The sequence below is a fragment of the Sciurus carolinensis genome, chromosome 3 (assembly GCF_902686445.1).
Source record: "Sciurus carolinensis chromosome 3, mSciCar1.2, whole genome shotgun sequence".
Classification (NCBI taxonomy): domain Eukaryota; kingdom Metazoa; phylum Chordata; class Mammalia; order Rodentia; family Sciuridae; genus Sciurus; species Sciurus carolinensis.
Genome location: NC_062215.1, coordinates 32,031,605 through 32,052,712, shown reverse-complemented (window position 1 = coordinate 32,052,712; position 21,108 = coordinate 32,031,605). Strand labels below are relative to the sequence as shown.

At 47.8% G+C, this 21,108-nt stretch overlaps 1 protein-coding gene across 1 annotated transcript in view; it reads right to left on the bottom strand.

Moving 5' to 3' along the window:
* Positions 1-20,702, bottom strand: part of LOC124979287 (RNA-binding protein Musashi homolog 2-like) — a 59,963-nt gene extending 39,261 nt beyond the window's left edge. The window contains exons 1-5 of the mRNA XM_047543797.1: positions 20,583-20,702; positions 20,253-20,293; positions 19,841-19,922; positions 19,062-19,146; positions 15,081-15,167 (exon numbers count right to left, since the gene is read on the bottom strand). Of these exons, the coding sequence (XP_047399753.1) occupies positions 15,081-15,167; positions 19,062-19,146; positions 19,841-19,922; positions 20,253-20,293; positions 20,583-20,644 (357 nt within the window). The 5' untranslated portion in view covers positions 20,645-20,702. The remainder of the gene's footprint in view (positions 1-15,080; positions 15,168-19,061; positions 19,147-19,840; positions 19,923-20,252; positions 20,294-20,582) is intronic.
* Positions 20,703-21,108: the final 406 nt, after the last annotated feature.

Below are 21,108 nucleotides of genomic sequence, written 5' to 3'. Positions count from 1 at the left end.
CGTCTAAGGTGAACCACCTCCCAGGACTGTGGTAAGCACTTCACTGACACTGTTCCGTGGATACCTTACCACAGTCCTGTACCTACCATAAATGCCAGATTACATCATCCCACTTTATAGATTGGGAAAATTGGCAAAAATTAGGCGAACTTCCCAAGGTCACATAGCAACAGAATTCTTAGGCCCAAAAGAAACCCCAAGACTGCCTGCCTCCTAAGCCTATTCCCCCAATCCCCAAGCACAGCTGCTTCCTGCCACTTCCTGTCCTCATCCTTCCTCCGTCTCTAGGTGGGGAAACCAAGGCATCAGCTGCAAGGCAGCTCGCCTGAGGTCACGTTCAGCTAATCTGCAGGGAGTTAGGAACTAGGAGTCAGTCCCTCCTGCGTGACTGAAACAGTCACCCATGGTCAGCAGAGGCTTCCCGCTCCCGCCCCGAACCACCCCCCCAAAAAAGAAAATCACTCCAATCCCACAGGCCACAGGAAAGTGATCCCCCACCTGAGGAGAGCCAGGGACCTGCCCTCCCGGTCTCCCTTCCCCTCACTGTGCAGTGGGGCCCGCTGGCCCTCTCCGCCCTTGTCCTTCCTGCCACGCTCCCCTGAAAGACCGAGTCAGCACTGGGAAGGCTTGGAAGCAAGGACCTTGAGCCTCAGCACAAAATGAGGCGCCTCCCTGTTACCTGGCACTCACAGGGGACTTGCCTCAGAGAAATTCAAGCACCACCCAATTTGGAAACTACGGAAATGAGTCATGGCTCTTTCAGGAAGCCAGAGAGATGACCTCCACTTACAGCAAAGGAAACTGAGGCAAAGCACAGCAGTGGCCAGCCGGGTAGGCAGCGGCTCGGAAGCCAGCCCCGCCCCTGCTCTGTGGCCTCGATCCTCTCTCCAGACCCAGGGGATCTGTTTTTAAGCCCCTCATCTCCCCTCTCCATGCATGATTATTCCTTTGGCTTCTAAACCCTGAACTTTTCACCAAAAGAAGCAGGGACATGCAAAAAAAGGAACCACATTTGTCACAACAGTTGAAGCTACCTCATCAAGCAACCGAGGTCTAACCCGGCTCCTAATTAATATTAACCCTCCAAATCAGAGTCATGGTTAGAAAATCTTGGATGAAGAGACACAGGGCGGGAGGGGAGTCTCCAATTTTCTTTTTACTTCATCTGGAAAATTAAGAGCACCGCTGATTTGAACAAGAAATCAAGGAAAGCAATCACAACTCCACGAGGCCCAGAACTCCCCGGACTTGGACGTGGAACCTGCCACTTCCATGCACCGAAATTAAAATGGCTGTGGCGAGAATAGCAATGATGGCATGGGTTTGTCTCGCCTCCTTCGTCCTTAGAAAACATAAAAGCCCCCACAGAAGACTGGGAAGGAGATCAGGCATGAGAGCTTCCTCGATCGTCAAAATATACCAGGAGAAAACTGGCCACAGACTTCCCAAAAGGAAGCCCATCCGCAAGACTCCCTCGAAGGACAATCAAGGGAGCACTGCACACAGAGAGCCAGAGAGAGGGAGGGGCTCCGGGAGACCCTCCACTCCAAGCCCAACACTTATTTCCTGTTTCGGCATTAATTACAATAAACTGCTTCATAGCCTGGCGACCACTTAATGGAGCAGCAAATATGGCTTTTTCCCTATAATTAGTCAATGTAATCTGCTGCTAGTTCCCTCCTCCTGACCACCCCTACTCTCCTTCCCCTCCCACCCTCCACACGCTAACACCCAGGCATGCCCCACTCCCTGCCATGGGGGCCACTGCAATTCTAATCTTGACCCCCATTCCCAGAAACACCTGGAGAATTCCAACCTGAGGCTATCAAGTGGAGGGGCCTCATGAGAAAAAGAGCAGAGACGTGGACCCACACCCTAAAGGTGTCCTAGGTCACCCAAGGGTGTGGGAGACCATCCCCATCATGGTCCGAGGGTCAGTATCTCCTGGACCCATGGCTGGGCACTGTGGTGAGTCCCCAGAACTCTGCCAAACTTATTCCCACTCACACAATGGGGTGCAGGGGTTTGCAGATCAAAGCCTACAGTTCCATAGCTCCCAGGACCAGAAGGTTCTGGTTTTTTTGTTGTTGTTTTTGTTTTGTTTTGGTGGTACTGGGAATCGAACTCAGGGCCTTGTGCTTGTGAGGCAAGCACTCTACCAGCTGAGCTACCTCCCCAGCCCAGGTTCTGTTAAAAGGAAACTCCGACCCTCATCCCCACTCTCTCCCTCCCTTCCTCTTACCTGTTCTCATTCACAGCCACAATCTTTCATTTTCTTGAAGTTACTCCTTCCTTCCCAGCATCCCTGACCTCTCACATCCAGCCCCGAGCTTCCAGTTTCCACCAAGTGTCAATGGAACCAGAACATCCTCAAAAGCTGTGTGCACATCTACAGTTCCTGACTAAATGAAATTATTTCCCTACTCAGAAAGCACAGATTTGGTGAAATGAACCTCCTGAGGCAGTCCCTTTGTGTGTACATAAGAATAACACAACTAAGTGCAGTAACACATGATCGTAATCCCAGTGACTTGGGAGGCTGAGGCAGGAGAATCACAAGCTCAAAGCCAACCTGGTCAACTTATCAAGACACTGTCTCAAAATAAAAAATAAAAAAGACTGGGGATGTAACTCAGTGGGAGAGTGCCCCTTGGGTTCAATCCCCAGTACTGGAGGAGGAAAAAAAATGACTAGCACCCTCCCATGGTCTGTTTCTCTACTTAGTCCTCCAAGGACTTACCAACTCACTTCAGATATTCTCATCACCATCAAGAACATTTTGTGTCTTTCCCATTTTCAAGATGGCTTTAATTATTTTTCTTCTGGTTTGGGGGCAAGGAATGAACACTGTCTGTCAACTATATACTACGTACCTTATTTATATTATCTCACCTGACCCACCCAACTCTATTATCCTCATTTTTTTAGGGGCAGAATGGAAGTTGAGAGAGGTTTAGAGACCTTCCTGAAGTCACAGTTAATGGCAGTACCACGTTCCAAACTAAGTCCCTCTGAGCCCAAAGCCTGGGCTCCCTACAAACAAACCACTTGCTTTATCTGTCACAGCGACGCTCTTGTCTGAATCCAAACTGCACTGCAATTCTGCCCGAGCGGTTGTATGGGCATACAACACACACAAGTGCATAAAAATCATCTGTATTTCTTAAATATTACCTAAGGAAAAAACAGGTGAGGCAACAGACTGCAGCACTCGCCATGTCGGCCACCCATGCACAGACAGAGCGTCCTGCATAGCAGATGCCATTCTAAGCACTTTCACCTGGGAAGGAGACGCTCTCATTCTACCCATTTCACAGATGATAAAACTAAGGTACCGAACACTTAAGATGACCTGCCCGAGGCCACAGAGCTGGTACGTGGCAGAGCAAGGACTCACCCCAGGAAGCCTGTTGAGGAGTCTCACCAAGCCATACCACCTCCACAGAAAGTCATACACTGCTGAGGCCACCATTAAAATGCAGGGTGAGGAGCCGGGGGTGGCACCGGGGCCTGTGTGCGGAGCTTTGTTTTCCCATATTCTCAGGCCCCAACCTGTCTGAAACGAAGTCATTCCCGAGCTGGCTTCGGGATCTCTGTCATGAACAATTGTTCCTTTCAGTCTCTCTTGTCCATCTCAGGCGAAGCCCAGAAGGCCCAAGGAGTTGTCTCTAGGCAGCTCTTTAAAGCCCCTGCACAGGGGGAGATGTCTGAGGATGCCTGAGCTGCAACCCACAAAGCCCTTCCCTGACACTCGGGGGTTGTGTGGGGATGGCCCTGCACACACGGTCATTCCCATTAGCACCATCAGTCCTTCTCTTGGCAGGCCCAGGAGGTCCGCACACCCTCACTCCACCATCTCTTTACAGCATGGGGAAGGGCTCAGGCGACTCTCTGCCGTCCCTTGCCCTCTAGCCCACTGGGGTCACACGGGAGAGGGGCCGCGGCAGAGCCGATGCTGGGAACACTCAGGCTTTGGGCAAACAGGATGACGTGGCGATAAAGGCGATCACGACAGGCTAAGTGGCAGTGTGCCAAACCAAGCTGCCCAGGCAGGACTTGTGCTCACAAGAACTTTAATTGAATTCTTTCAGCAAGTGCAGCAGAAAAATTCATAATGAGGTTCCCCACCACCACCCCCGCCATGTCGGTCTGCTCCACAGTTGTGAAGATCCACGAAAAAGCATTTTTAACAAGGACATGGGACGCGTATGAACGTTAACCTGAACATCGTGTACTGCAGGGGAAAACAATGATCAGATCCAAGGATTTTTATTTTCAAAGCGATTTGAGTAAGGCACTCTGCCATAATCAGCTTTACTACCCCTATTAGTACAGGAAAACAAGTTCTGAACCTGGCTCCCTAGTGAAAAATGCAAAATTTGTATAATTAAAATTATACTTGTGAAATTCAAACACACTTTAATTTCCTAAGGGCCCCCTAATCAAGTCAGAAGTTCTTACTAAAACCAATTATCTGCTTTGAAAACAGAAGAGGAAACATATATACATGCAGCAGTTGGTGGAAGTTCACATCCCCATTTCTTCCCGGGTTCCAGCATCCTAATTGGATCTGTTCTCCCCAGGTGGATGAGACAGGGAACCTACCGGTTGGGTTTCGCAGAGCAGTGTGCATGTAAGCTGAAACATTCGTGCGCGTGTGTTTGCCTCCAGCTACGAGAATGACAAATTCGAGAGCTATCCCAGAGGGAACAACATGGAGAGCTACAATAAGGGGTGGCATCAGCACGTGCAGCTTCCACCCGGCTAGGCCCGGCTAGCCTGTGTCTTAAGACCTCCCGGCAGGTTTTCAGTCACTTGCCCACTGCCGGGCAGAATGCTGGGCCAACCCATGAGCGGGAAGGGCAGAGGAGTACCACTGCCTTCCTAAAACAGGCTGTCATCAAAGCCAGAACTCCCGAGGGCCTGTTCAGGAAGCCAGCAATGCCCAGGTTTCCCACCTCCTTAGCCAGGTAAGTGACTTGAAATGGTGCAGCTGTTCTTGAGTAACTAGAAAATCTTGCACAAGAGGAACATGGAAACACAGAATACTCTCCAAGATGCTAAAATATTTAAGACGTTGTAGCAATGATCCATTTATACCACCACCATGAAGTGCTATCAGTCTAGAACCTCTGGGGGATTTGGGGGGGAAAAAAAAATTTTTTTTTTTTTTTTAAAAGCTGTACACCAACAGGTTTCTCTTCTTCTCTCCATGGAATCCATTTTAGAATCGAGAATATTGGCTTTTCACACTCTCGCCTGAGTGTTCCCACAATGATGCTGGCCTCACGTGCCCCCCACCCTGATTCCAGCAAAATGCCTCCCGGTTTAATAAAACTCGACTCTCCAGCAGGTGGAAATAGAGGACATACACGTCACACACAGGAGTCTAGGTGGAGGACACCGCACAACACCCATCAGGGTCTGACGTGAAAACTTTCACTGGGAGATGCAGGGAACAAAGCATGTGCCTGCACCAACACACGCGGGCGCCCACACAGGCGTGCGGGAGGGAACACGCTGCCGGAAGCGTCATGGGAACTACGACTGGCTGGTTCCTTGCCTCCCTCCCACCAGAGCGGTCACCTCATTAATGTCACTCAGCATCACATTTTGCTATACTAGGTCTTTCTGCACTCTGTTCCCGTGGGCAGCCCAAGAGCCGGCTTCCATTGTAAACTTCTGTTCTCTGGGAAACTATCAAAAGCTTTGATTGGTGAAAAGAAAAAACTCTTCCAGGGCCTCCCTTCTCATTCTCCCCCTCCTCCAGTGGCTTCTCTTTGGTGCTTTATTCAACATCACTACTCACACAAATCACACTCTGAAAGTCGTTTACAATATGTCAGCTTAAAAAAGGGAAAAGGAAAAAAAAAAAAAAAAAAGATTGCAGTGGCCCGTCTATTCGCAATTGCCCAAAGAGAATAATTCATTTCAGTGGAGGATATGGATGAAGCCCTGAATACATTCCTACACCATTTCCTGCCCTTCAAAACAATAAAAATGTAAAAACCCAGAGGAAAGAAGGCCCGAGGTGGCAGGAACGAGAATCTCTTGACCCCCAAGGAATTTATTCTCCTGGATCTTCTGAAGCACTCCTCCCCAGAATGCATCATCAAGACCATTTTATTAGATTTTTCTAAACCCTTGAAATTGTCACATAATTGAAACAGAAACAGCAATTTAGAGCTCTGAATGGATTTCTTAAAAAGAAGACTCTGTGCTTGCCCAGCACCCGCCCCTTGGCCATTCTTGCCCCTAACCTAAATTTAAGGCCCTTGTGCACAAAACCCTATTTATCTTTTAAATCCTCCCCTGCCATAAAAGTTACACATTCCCCTAATGCCTTAGATTTCAGGACATTTGGGAGAAACTCATCCCAGACAACAGGCTAAAAAAAGAATCCATTAGCATTAACTTGCCTGTCACAGCCAGTGACAAATAAATGAATGTGATGCTTTCAGATCACTCATTGGTGGAACTACCCCCAGGCAGATAAAGACCAGGACTGGGAGAGAGAAGGCTCTCAGGGAGACCTCTCACACAGCAGGATCTCAGCTCTTCCCTAGCTGCTTCCCAGGACTTTACTCTCACAGGCATCCATACAGAAAAGGAAATGAAATCCTAAAGCCCGAGGAGCATGCCCGAGATAAAGGGTGCCTGCTACCTCGCCCCGAGAGCCAGGACCCCAGGAGCAGGCCAAGTCACTGACACGGAATGCTCCCGATCTCAGAGTGCCGTTTCATCCATCAAGAAAGGAAGGGGTCAACCCAGGGGCTGCCAGGTAAGGTCCTGGTATAACCTGAGCTGTGCCATCGTGGGGGACAGTAACGGGCATCCTGGGGGATAGTAATGCTAACACTGCACCAATGTGCAGCCACTCAGAGGCACTGCCTCATTCCACCCCCTAACAATTCCACCATGTAGGTGCTACTGATCCCCTAGGTAACAGGTAAAAATGGAAGCACAAAGACAGTAAGTGATCTGTCCAATATTCTAGGCTGGGCAAGTGCCACTTCCCTATGCTAAACAGGCTCTTAGAAAACAGGCAATGGAAAAATAACCTGAAGCTTCCTGGCTGAACTAGAAAACAAATTCTATTCCTCAGCCTGAGCACTTCACATTGGTCAGGCAAAGTAGAAGAACCAAAACTCTACCTACTTGTGTTGCATGCAGTGGGACTCAGTTGTGAGGGATCCAGTTGTCTGGCTGGATCCAGACAGACTTTGGTCCAAAGGCCAACCCTTTACTAGTTCTAAGGTCCCAGGAAAGCTGTTCGCCTTCCCAGGCCTCAGTTTACCCATCTGTCAAGTGGAGATCATACCAACAACTACAAGAGATCATTGTAAAGATTAAACTAAAGAAGATTAAGAATACACAGCTGATGCCCTAGCATACACCTGTAATTCCAGCAACTTGGGAGGCTGAGGCAAGAAGATCATGAGTTTGAGGGAAGTTCAGGCAACTTGGCAAGACCATGTCTCCAATTTAAAAAAAAAAAAACAATTTTTTTAAGGGCTAGGGCTATAGCTCAATGGTAAAAGTGCTACTGTGTTGAATCTCCAGTACTGGGGGGGGGGGGGGGGGAATATAAAGGCGTAATACTATTTTGAATTAGGACTTATCTTTTTGATTTTTCAAAGTTGTAGAGCTAAAAGCAGCACAGCAGCCAGTTACCCAACCTATAACTTTCAAAGGGTTGGAAGCTTGGTGCTACCTAACCTCAAAAGACAGGGAGAATGGGGGATATTTTGTTGTACTGAGAATGGAGAGGGGCACCTGCCCCAGATATACCACCCATCCTAAGCAGCTGCTCCAATGTACCACGGTGCTTGGCCCCAAGAACACACCTACTCACCGCTCACAGAAAACAAAAGCTCTGATTCCAAAAATGCATGCAACTCACATCAAGCAGCCACCAGGCAAAGGAGACCCCAAGCATATGCTACCCCAAGCAGTCATGGGTCAGGCTGCTTGGAACAACGGGACATGAGTGTCATACGAGGAATCTGTGATCTCTGTATTGATCAACAGCATCTCACTGGTTGTACATGGTGAGGTTACCATCACAGTTTAGACAAGGACAAACAAGAGAACACTGGAATTCTATCTACAAGTGGTTCCTGTGAGGAAGAGAGGAAGACAGAAGACAGAAACAAAAAAGCAGAGCTCTTTGTAAGCTGCCATCCCCCCAAAAGATTAGGGCAGGTAAGAGCATCACTCCTAAAGAAGAATCTTGCCAGGGAGGAAAAGTCTGAATTACACTTAAGTCCCAAGTCTAGGGGGGGAAGCTCTCCATGAAACTGCATCAGTGACCCCAGCTTCTCTAAGGATCCAAAAGTGCTCAGAGCATCCTACCGAGGATCCTCAAGAGCCTGCACACGTACAACAGGCTCCCAGCTCCTGTCAAACAGCACAAACCCATGTGCTCTGCCTGGCCCACCTATTCCCAAGCCTCACCCCAGATGGCCCTGCAGCACACACACCCTGCCTGATGGCTGCTGGTTCCTGCTGCAAGGAAGGACTGCATTCCTGCCATTCTTGCTTGCTACCTGCTGCTCAGCATCTGGGGCAAAGACCACCTCCTCCAGGAAACTCAGATCTCCTTTCCTCTAAGTGCTAGCCCAAGCTCAGCTAGTACCCCACCTCCTCCCAATCTGTAACAAACATCCTTGGGCTCAACAACTGCATCTCCTTTGCCATTCTGCATTCCTTCAGTCTAAATGGAAAATCTACAATGTACACAAGTGCAGACATAGGACCTAAGAACTAGCAAGATACATTTGTGTCCAGTGGAGGCAATCATCCATGAGCCTAAATACTCTAAAACTCAGAACAGTGTGCCTAACACAGACCCTGGTGCTGAGAAAGAACGTGGTAAATAATTACTGAACTACTCAAAGGGGCAACAGAAAGTATTAAGAGCTAGGTCCCTCCCATCCCCACCATGTGGCTGATCGGCTCTGGGGTTGACACCTGACAGCATGCGCTACACTTACCTGTCTGCTCCGAGATTACTGCCCCACTAGAGGGAAAGCCCCATGAGGGCAGGGGTTTTGTCCTCTGCACACTACCCCCAAAGCCTCATGCAGGTCTGGCACGGAGAGTCAGTGCTCAAAAGTATTAGGAAAATGAATAGCGAGCAAATGCCTAGCACACCCCCTAACAGACAGAGGTGCTTTGTAAGTTTTGCTAACTTACTGTTGTTCAAAGAGCCATAACCAAAGAAAAGGTGAAGTGCTGTGGAAAGCCAGAGGAAGCAGCACCGCAGTCACGCACCATGTGACCTTTTTGTCAGCAGTGGCACCACATACACAACAGTGGTCCCCATTCGATTAGGATGCCTGGTGACATCCTGGCCATTTTTGTTTGTGTACGCGCAGTACACTTTCTGAGGTTCGCATGACGAAATCACCTAATGACTCATTTCTCAGCAAGTGGCCCCGTCCTTAAGCGACACAGGACTGTGCTTCCAAGACGGAGTGGGGACAGTTTGAGCTGGGCTTTGTCAAATAGGGATCTGTTGTGTACCCCAGGGCGAGGGAAGAGCGTGAGGAGACGGATCCACACAGCACCGTAGATTCAAGGCGGTGGGAGGCAAGAGAGTCCCTCACACAGATCTTGACGGTCCTTAAGCACGAGGCTAAGACATTTAGCCTGTGTTCGGTGGGCACCAGGAAGCACTGAGGGCTTCCCAAATCCCCGCAAACTGAGGTCACAGACAGAGGGAACCATTACACAAGCTCCTGCTAAATAAGACAGAATCCAAGAAGAGGAACGAGATGAGAAGCAGTATCCCCTGGTGTGTTCCCTGGGCTTTCCAGCAAAGAATGTCCAGGTTTAAAAATCCAAAATAGGACATGAGAAAGCAAGCTGCCTAGAGGGGCACACAGGATGGTCAGCTGGCGCCTCAGAGGCTGCCTGCCTCTTCCTGCTTTCCCAGGAGAAAAAGGAGGCTCACCTGTGTGTCTAAAAGCACCTGACACGGAGCACAGGAGCTTCGTCATCTCTGCTGACTGACCTTAGCAAAGGAACGCCAGCATGGGAGGAGAGGCAAAATCCTGGGAGAGGACATTTGTAGGACAAGGTGCCCCTCCTCCTCAAGCCGACACCTGCTACCGACTTGGAACGCAGGAAGGAGCAGCGCTCTCGACAAGCAGGAAGCTAAGCCACTAATCCTCCGAGGTCCTCGCTGGTGTGGAAAAGGGCCGCGGACACGCCACCACATCCTTGCAAGAACGAGAAAAGCCACCAGGCAGGTCGGTTAACCGTGGCTGCCGAAATGACAGCTGCAGATCACCCAAGATGGCAAGATGTTAGAGTGACCCGACCTGCCGCGGCAAGGGAAAGCCAGATGCAGGAAACTCGCCCTTCGCCCTTGAGAAGCTGCCAAGAAACCATTCCCCGGAACGGGAGGTAGGCGAGAAATCGCCCCTGCTGCCATAGCACCCATCTGGATGTGTGCTTCAGAGAACCTTCCAGGGCCCTGAAGCCATATCAGAGGACAAGACAAGGAACAGGAAAACCAGGCTTCTCGCTCACCCCTTCCGTACCTTAACTGTGGTGGGGACCTGAAGCAACCAATATAACGAGACTGGGTGGCAGATGCCTCCCCTAGGAGAAGAGCAGGCTTGACTCAAATCATTCACTGAATTTTTGAGCACTGACTGTCAGCAGCTCCCTGCCACCAGGGAGCTTACACTCCAATTAAGATTTTTCTGAGGTCATTCCAGTATTGTCAAGTTGTTGTTGTTGTTGTTCTATTAAAGTAATTCTCTAACAAGATGGCCACAGTGGGACAGGCCTGTCATCCCAGCTACTCAGGAGGCTAAGGCAGGAAGATTGTAAATCAGAGGCCAACCTCAGCAATTTTTAGCAAGACCCTATCTCAAAATAATTAATAAATAAATGAATAGGTCTGGGGATGTCGCTCAGTGGCAGAGCACCCCCTGGGTTCAATCCCTAGTATCACAAACATTAATGGTTTTATAATGATAATATCAGCAGACATTTGCTGGGTGCAACTTTCTACATGGCTCCCAGCAAAGAATTTTGTATTCATCTTCTAAACAGCTCCATGTGATGAGTACTGATTTTTTCACTGAGGCAGAAACTGAGACTTGGAGGGGCTCAAGGGGCTCACCCATAGTCACCCAGCTGCAATGGAAAGCAACTGGAAACAGGCTGAAGAAATCATCCCTCGGGATCAACAGCTAAGGTTCTGGTCTCCAAAACCTTAAGAAGGCTCAAGATACACAAGAACCAAAACGACACATGGCACCCCGTTAATATGCACGATGTTTATGTTTTTATGTATCAGTTTTTAAAAAATAATTTAATTTAAATGTAAAAAACAAAAATAGAACTTGAAGGGAATGGCAATTGGGAGGGGTGGGGAATGTGTTTCTATACACAAGGATAATTAGAACAGATGGCAAGTACAACCCAGACTCCGCTCCTGCCGATAGATGCTAAGGAGTCTCTTGGTTCCTCCGCACAAGAAAAAGCAGCCACAGGCTCCAGCGAAACTCTTCCAACACTTCAGCCCAAAGGGGACAAAGGAAGGACATGGCATGATTGATCCCCATCATCCTCATTTCTCCAACGGCTTCAAATTAAGTCATCTTTTTTAGAGTAGCATGATCATTTTAATTTTTAAAAAGACGAAGGAGGAGACTCTTACATATTTTACAAAATGAAATAATCATCCAGAAAAATAGAAAGATATTGAATGGACCCTCTTCTTCTCCTGATCAAAATGTACTTCACTAATTAACGGTCACTGGTCTCCGAGGAGTTATCCCTGGACTGGTTAATAAAGCTCATTATACCTCACTTGAGATGTGAACATTTATGTCGCAAGGGGTGACGACTGAACTGCAGGATTCCAAACCCTTCCTTCAGTCCCTCATTAAAATTCTGGTCAAAACAGATTTTTATTTATGATACATTAAAGAATATTATAACAGTACTAATACAAAATCTGTTCTCCGCTGCCACAGATTTTCCTTCATCTTAAGTTGCAGTTTCTTTCCACTAGCCTTGTTTTAACACCTCCATGGAATATTTCTCTGGGACAGCTTGAAAGTCAAAAGATGAGTTTTAACTGACATGCAAACTGACTTATCATCTACTGGCGCCTCAGCCAGTCCACACGGAGGGGTTCAGTTCACCATGCCACTGCGACCTTTCACACAGACTCGCAGAAGTTACATTGAAGGGAGAGAAACAATCAATTAATAGGATTCTTTGAAAGTTCTCTATTGCTGGCAGCCCAGCAGTGGTCCCCCAAAGTAACTTCAGTCTGAAACGCTGGTGGCCAAACCCAAATTCTGTTAGAAAACAGCAGCAGACAGGGAAGGCCCTTTCTCCCCACCAGCTCCGAATCCCCACCACCAAGTATCTCGAAGGTTCTCTGGGTGCCTCACTGGGGTGAAGCAAACCCACAGGGGTCTAAAGGGATGTCCTGAGTGGTCAGATGGAGCAGGAGTACATGACAGGGCCACAAAGCAGGATGATACCTCAGCAGGAGGAGAATCAGCCTAATCCCACACCACAGAACGTCACACTCTGAAGCGTCTGGCTTGTGGCTCTGCTCCTGCAGCCAGCTGGCCTCATGGAGCCTGTCTCCTCCTCCACCACAGGGCAATGAAGCCCAGCAATACCCCCACAGGAGAGCACATGGTCAAAGGTCCAGTTCTGGAGCATAGCTGCCTGATGAATCTCCTGTACCACTTCTCTTTTTTTTTTTTTTTTTTTTTTGCGGTGCTCGGGATTGAACCCAGGGCCTTGTGCTTGCAGGGCAAGCACTCTACCAACTGAGTTATCTCCCCAGCCCCTGTACCACTTCTCAAGCCATCAGTGCCTCAGTTTCCTCATCTATACACTGGAGATGATACTATTACCCACCCTACAGAGCTGTGGTGGGGACTAAATGGGTGAACACACACCAAGTGCCGACAACGGTGCCTGGCACGCACGTTCACTTAGTATCATTATTATTACTTGACCTCTCGAGGGCTGATGTGAGGAGCTAACAAAAATAACAATAAAAATGTTGGGTGCTACACGTGGTCTTGCCAATGCACCAGGCCTTCTACGAAGAACATTACCTTTATTTAATCTGCAGAAAAACCACGTCAGAAGGGGAAATTGAGGTGCAGGGAAGTTAGAAAATTTGTCCAAGTTCACACAGCTAACGAGTTGCACAGCGGCCTCTGCAGCCAGGCTGTGGAGCTTGCAAACAATTACCATCCTCAGGATTAAACCGACAATCATAATGGTAATTAGGAGCTACAAAGCCCTGGCATGAGGAAGGAGCTATTGTCACCACTCCCATTTTACAGATGAGGAAACTGAAACAGAGAGCTGGTATTCCGATGGAGATAACAGAGCGCGAAGCCCTCTGTTAGGTGATGTGTCATTAGTACTAATTCCCCAGAATTCCACATTCCCCACAACTGGTTTGACATTAATGCACACTGGACAGTCACCTATAAACAGCCCAGGGAGCCCCTGGGAGATGTAGGATTTGACAAGTTGGAGAAATAGTGTATCTAGTTTTCAAGTTGAATGTATCACTGAAAAAACCAAATGAGAGAATACATTAAAGTGAAATACTGCCTTCCTAGTTTAAAAAAAAAAAAATGGGGGGAGAGGTAGGAATGACAAAGGGGAAGGGAAAACAGGTCAAACCCATGGTTTAACCAAGTCAGGGATTTTTCCAGTTTCCCTCTAGGGTAATCTGATCCAAGTTCTGAGTGATCAAATGACTAACCTGGAAATTTGAAGATTCACACTTATGGAAGAAACAGCAGTTCTTCCAAACCCAGGAAATACTGCTAAGTCTGGGAAGTCTTAAATGTGAAGGATCACACAGTTTGGAAAGCAACTACCACCATTAAGACGATCCCAAAGGCTGTGCTACATACAAAAGTAACCTAACCTCTTCTGCTCATCAATTCCTAGTGTCTACTTAAGCACTGGGGGGAAAAATGCCTTAAGAAAATATGTCAGTATATTTACCTAAGGAATTCTGGTTCCATCTTTAAAAAGGAAGAGAAAGAATCACTCACTCATGAGGGCAGGATCCAGAGGTGGAAATTCTCAACATATCATCCACAGCGGCCAACTTTTTCTGTACTAATGTACAAAACCATTTTCCCCTTTACAGTGAGAACGTTCCTCTCCGGGGGACTATGCTTAAAGAAATAAACTGAATTTGCAAAGAGCCATATAACCCTTTTCCTTTATGTCTTAGAATCTGCAGCTTCAACTCTTCCCCTTTCACCTGAGAGTGTCAAGGCCACAGATGCAGAAAAGTATTTCTTCCCAGGTTAGAAGAAAAACGCATACCTAAAAAGTGTCAACTGAGCACGCATACCCTGACTGAGCCTTTCCAACCTCACTGTAGGCTTCCTGCAGCTGTGTTCTCGTGGCCACCTGGCAGGCTCAGGGAGAACTATGTTAACTACACACTTCTAAGAAAGCGCAGCCCTATCTCGATCCTCTGAGCAAGTCTTATAGTAGCACTCCTCCAGGGTTACAACATTTTCAGAACTTCTCCGCACAGGCATCAGCACTTGCACAAAATAAGCAGGACTATTGGTTTCAAGTGTGCCCTGATTTATCCAAACGACCTGAAACCACTAGCATCCCTGCTTCCACTCTCAGACTTCCGGTTTTAGGGGTCTAGGAAGTTGTTTTCCAAGCTAAATTCACCTTACTCCTCTCCAAAAACTCCAACTCAAAAGAGTACCCTCCAAAGGAAGTCACAACAAAATGAAATGTTCCATTTTTCCCAATAGGATCTCGGCAATGCTTAAAAAATAAACAGAACACTTGCACAAATATTGCAACAGACGGAGCCAAGTCCTCCCACTGAGGATCAGACTTGTCCCTCTCCCCAGCTGGATGCTCAGAATCCACCTGGGGACAGCAAACTGAGAGTCGCACTACCCGTAGGGTTGTCTCACTGAACCGCTGGTCTGGACTCACCGCCCAAGCTGACACCCTGAAGGCACAGAGAACACCAGGTTTCAACAGCTCGTGGTCAAAACTCCGTTGGAACTTGAAATCCTTACAACCATCTCAATTCCTAAAATCCTATCATTGGTTCTCCTACTTACCTTGGGTTGCGCTCGACGAGGAAATGCAACTTTGGGGTCAATCTGGAGGGAAAAAAAAATGGAAAAGTAGGAGTCAGTGAAATACTGAGGAGGGAAAAAAAATAGGATCAATCACCTAATTATTAATCGCTCATTTCTCAGGCTTATATCTTAGCATTTATTAACTTCTTGGGCAACTTAAAAGTCCCTTCAATGCTGAGCTCAGCTTTCACCATCCCTCCAAAATGGGACCAGCGTCGGCCTTTATGAAATGTCTCATGATGCATCTCAGTGTGTGAGGCTCTTCATAAACCAGGAATCAGGTACACTTATTTAGACAAGGGCTTCTCTTCCATCCACACTGCCTAATAAAAGGTACCCACAGCTAATTTGCAACGTGAGTCTAGGAGAAAAGACGGGAGCAAGGTCATCACTGAAAAAAATCATAACCTGAAAACTCAACATAAGCACCCTCTCGCACCAGGCAATCAGATCCAACACAATGCTCTGCTTGAATTTTGGCAAAATCAAGTGACCCAGGATCGATCAAAAAGATCATCTGTTTGGTAGTTATATCTCAAAAGAAAGCAGGTGTCCAAATCTTCGGAGCCGGACTTGGTTCTTAAAATAATTTAAAAAGAAAGGGAAAAGATGCGCAGGAACTAAATCCAACTGGATTTTTAAAACCACATAGGATAAAAATCTATGAGTGACCTGAGTTCAAATTTAATAAGAAAGGTACCTGGGGACAGTAAAAAATAAAATGACTGAATCAAAGAAGTAGCAATTAGTGGTGGTTCACCCCTGTGATCCCCCCAACTTGGGAGGTTGAGGCAGAAGGATCACAAGTATGAGGCCAGCCTCAGCAACTTATTAATGCCCTTTCTCAAGATAAAAAATAAAAAGGGCTGGGGATGAGGCTCAGTGATAAAGCAACTCTGGGTTCAATCCCCAGTACCATTTAAAAAAAATTTTTTTCAAAATCTAGTCTGAGAATTAGGGTATCCCCACCCCCACCTCAACCTGAATGTAAAAACTTCTCCACTTCAAATCAGAAGCCTGCAGAGCACATGATTCTCAATCAGGGACTAGTTCTACAACTCGGAACAATTCCCACAGAAGTATCTGAATCCAACAGGCTAATGTGAGGAGAAAAAAGTTAGGGACAGATAAGAAGAAAAAACTTGTTTTCCATTGTTGGTTTTCATCAAAATTCTAAATGTCATAAAATCTTTGGGTAAAAACCAACTCAGGGCATGAACGTTGCTGCAAGTTATTTATTTAAAGGCTTTGGTTTCTGCATTAAAATTCTTCCCTTCTAAAAAGTAAATCTGAATTTGTTTTCAGTTCTGCCATGGGGGAAAAATATACTGCTTTGGGAAAAAGTGCAGGGAATGAAAAGCTTACCGTTGATAGCTTCTCTGTTCCCTGACTTATCCCCTAGGACCCTAGGCAGTGAGACGCACGAGGATTGATCGCTTTTATTAAGGTAGTTTAAAGACCTAATAAAAGTCTGTTTCGTGTTTCCTACCTTTAAGCATCACCTGAGAAATGAGAGATTACTTTTTAAACACTAAAAGAGACAAAAAAAAAAAAAAAAAAAGCTCTGATCTAGAAACTACCCTTTCATAAAGATTAACATTACTGTATCTACAGGTGTGTCCAGCACTGACTAGGGCTCATCTACGAGAGAAATACAACAGGTGTGGATTTTCCATTCTGTTGACCAAACCAAGGACAGACGCATCTGTTCATAAACACTCTCCCAAAGGATTTTTTTCTTTTTTCCTGTTTTTTTTTTTTTTTTTTTTTTTAGCTGACCGGCACACAATTATAAGAGAAGTCATCGTGTTGGTGGGATAGAAGGTGAAGGGCACACATCAAGGGAGCGGTCAGGAGGTGAGCAGGGAACAGCACAAGGAAAAACGAGATCAACGTAAAAAAAAAAAAAAAAAAAAAAACCCTCTAAAATTACAAAACCAAAAGCCAATTCGGAACTATACTGGCTGTGGTGACAGCAGCCCATTGCACCGAGATCAGTGTGCAAAGTTTACACACAGAGATCTCTAAAGGAGAGGAGGGGGGTCAAGGCAAGATGGCAAATCCCAACCTTTTGCACATCCCTGTCAACTAGTTTTTAAAGATGAACAAAATAGAAAACTACCAAAAATTAAAACATTAGTTAGTTAGGTACAACTCTACTTACTGGATCTACAGTCCTCTAGGAAACACTAGGGTACTATTTTGGATGCGAATGGCCAGTTACCTAAACAAAGCTTTTAAGGTAAGAGTAAACAAGATCCTCGTTTCCATGTCAATAAACCAACCGCCTTCTGCCTCCTGCACTGAACGTTGAAACAAAGTCAAAAGCTAGGTTATACTAAATAATAGCTACCACAACACGTCTACATACAATTAGGGAGGGAAAACTGGACGCTACACCCTTGACCCTGAAGGATCCGACCCACCAGCCACCACAGAAACCAAATTCTAGTGCTCCCACCCAGGTGGGGAGAGGGGGTGGATAAGAAATTCAAGAATTTGCCTTAAAATGATTTTCCTCATTAATTTTACTAGTTTTTCGAAATATCTAGTCAAGAAGTCAAGGAGAAAAAAAAAAATCCTCAGACATCCGTTATCACCCTACAAATGATTTTTCCTTCTATTAAATTCTCTAAAAGTACAAAATGTCTGAGCCATAAGCTAAACTACTTCCAAGACAATTAATAAAGCTACTAAGTATATAAGGTCTTTTCCTGGGGAGAAAGGGCAGCACCTGACCTCTTTGATCAGAGAAAGAAGGTGAATTTGCAAAATCAATAAAGGTGCATCAAAGGTTGTCAGGTTTTTTTTTTCTTTTCTTCTATTCAATGTTCCATTCCATTGGCTTCCAATGTGAAAGCCAAAAGAACCTGGAAGATCACCTCATTCTGTTTGTTTTGCAGAAGAGGAAACTGAGTCCAGAGGCAGGAAATAACTTGCCCAAGTTCATGATGAACCATCATAAGGAGAACCCCCATCTCTTACTCCATCCCTGGAACCCACCATAAACAACTGGAGCCCCATGCTGCCCACCACTACATCCCAACGTCACCTTGAGGCCTCTGCTTTAGGCAGATACATAAAAAATCGTGGAGAAATTACAGTAGACATACAGGGAAGGGAGGAGAGGCAGGAAGCCAACACAGGGGCTAAATAAAACACTGTGAACTCCCCAGCCTCCCCTAACATTAAATTTATTATTATAGACTGACAATTCTTTATTCTCTTTCTCTCTGACCTCACCCTACCCAACTTTTCCTCTCTCCACTCCAGATTTTAAAAACTTCTAATGCTATAAAAGTACCCACCCCCAAATGAAAGGATCCGAGAAAGAAAAGAAAGAAAAAAATCATTTGAAACCCAAGGCCTTATCAGGCTATGGTTTCACGCCATCTGGAGTCACCACACTGGATGCCCAGCTTGGCTCTGCTAGCGGCTCCTTCTCTCCTCAAACCGCATTCCAAATCCCAAGTGCACTAAGAGAAACCTGTTGCCTGGACCTAGGATGAGCACCCCTCCCCCGCCACCCCTGCTCCCCTCAGCCGGGAAGCAGGCTGTGCCTCCTACAAGCCATTCCCACAGCCACAGTTGGTAACTCGGGCAGTGCTGGCTGACAAAGTTCCCTTTGCTCTCCGGTAGTTTCTCTGCATGGTCCCCTGGCCGGGAGGATAGCCTCTCCGGGATTCCAACCCCCTCCTCCTTGCCTGTGAAGCTGCAATGGGACCGGCTCTATAAGAAAACCCCAAACCCAGCCAGCGCAGCAAACTTCTGAGCCAACTCGCTAGATCTGTTTAAAAGTACCCATTTCTAGCACAGAAGCAAAAGAAGGCGCTGTCCCTTTAAATAGGGCTGTCAATGCCCAGATCGTTCCTGAAAAGGGGCGAACAACAACAACAACAACAAAAAGCAACCTACCGTCTTGGAATCTAACTCATGGTGGGGCTGACCTAATACTTTATCTACACTTGCTGGGTCTGCGAACGTGACGAAACCGAAGCCTCTGAAAGGAGACAAAGAGGGAGAAAAACAAACAAGAAAATGTGACACCATTGAAAGCAACAAGGAGTAAGACCTAATGCAGAAGGGGAGCAAAAGTTGCCCCCACACACCCCCATTCCCACGTCCCTCCCCTAAGTCCTCTCCTGCCTACAGCCCTCCACCTCCAGAAAAAAAAAAAAAAAAATCAAGGTTAATGGGGGAAGTGGAACGGGGGGCAGGGCGGCTGGAGGTAACTTGGAAAAGGCTGGTGCCTCCACCCTGGCCACCTCAGTTTCCTCTCCTCTTCCCTTTCTTAAGGCTTTGTTGTGTTCCGAAGGAGGCCCGGCACTCAGAAGAGATTCATCCACCTTCCTAGCAGGGGACTTCAGAGTTTGGGGAGCTGGGATAGTGAGGAAGGCATACATGGGGGGAAAAAAAACTATGTGGAAAGTGAATGAAGCTGAATGTCATTTTAAACAAGAGAAAAAGAAGCAACGGGAAAATGACTTCAAGCGAAGAGATGGGCATCTCTGTATTCAGAGTTCAGCCCTAATTAACAATAACCTTTGGGGTTATGGGGGGGGAGTGACGTTCCAGACCAGCCACGCGCCTGAGCCCCATTCTAAATCCGCTTAGCTACTTCCGAAGACACCTCCAAAAATAAAACTTAAACTTTGTTCTAAAATAAAAACAAAATCCAGAAGGGAATGGTTTACCTGGAGCGTTTCGTAGTGGGATCTCTCATGACCATACATTCTCTAATTTCTCCAAATTTGCTAAAATAGTCTCTAAGGCTATCTGTAGAGAGAGAAAGAGAGAGATGGGGGGGAAGAGAAGGTGTGGAGAAAAAAAAAAAAAAAAGAGCAATGCAAATTTTGATCAAGGACAAAAACCAAAAGTAGTTTTCTGTTGTTATTCTGTTTTGTTTTTGCATTTTTTGCACACGCGGGGAAAATTCGGCAACAGAGGTCGTGTAGAGGGCTCGGAAAGGATTTGCTATTTAAAAAAATAACCTTGCACAGGAGAAGTGGGGAGCCAATGGGGGGGGGGCTCCTACACCGGGATAACAAAGAGCAATAAAGAAGCCAAGAAGGGGGGGACCCAGGCGTCCCCCCCTCCCTCCCTTACCTGGTGAGGTCTGCCAGCTCAGTCCACCGATAAACATTTTACTAGAGGGAGAAAACATAACAGAAGTGAGCACCGATGTCAGATCGGCCATTTTGACGTGTAACTTACAAAAGCTAAAAGGAAAGCGGGGGGGAGCGGGCGAGCGCGAGCCGGGAGGTGGGGTGGGGGAGAAGGTGGCGGCGAAACGCAACCCAAAGGTGTGTAACTTCCACGGGGGGGGCGCCGGAGGGCGGGGGGGCGCGCGGATGCCCGGCTCCGCGCACCGCCGTCCCCGCCGCGGCAAGGAGAGCGAGCCCGCGGCGGCGCGGTGGGCAGCGGCTGGAAACTTACCCGGGGTCGTGCTGGGAGTCGTTGGCGCTGCCCGAGGTGCCTTGGCTCCCATTTGCCTCCATATCGGAGCCCCCCCGCCCCCCCACCCCCGAAACACCGAGCCCCACAGCGATCGGAGCGGAGCGGCGGCCGGCTCCGAGCCCCGAGATCTCCGCTCCCTCCTCCCCCGCCTCCTCCCCCCCGCCCGGGCTCCTCCGAATCTCTCTGCGAGCGGCGGAGCCGGGGCAGCGGCGAGAGCCGTCACACGTGGGCTCGGCTTAGCTCAGCCCCGCCGCCTCGCACACCCCCCGTCCCCGCCCCCCCGGCCCATCCCCACCTCTCCCCCTCCTCCTCCCCACCCCCATCTCCTCCTCCTCCTCCCCCTCCTCCCCGGCGCACGTGGGGCGGAGTTCTAGAACGTCGTGTAACCAATGCGGTGACGTCACGCACCCCGGTGCGGCCCCCGCCTGCCCGCGCGCGCTCGCTCGGCCCCCGGCTGCCGGACCCTGGGGGTCGGCGGGCCAACCCCGCGGCCCGAGGGGGCCCC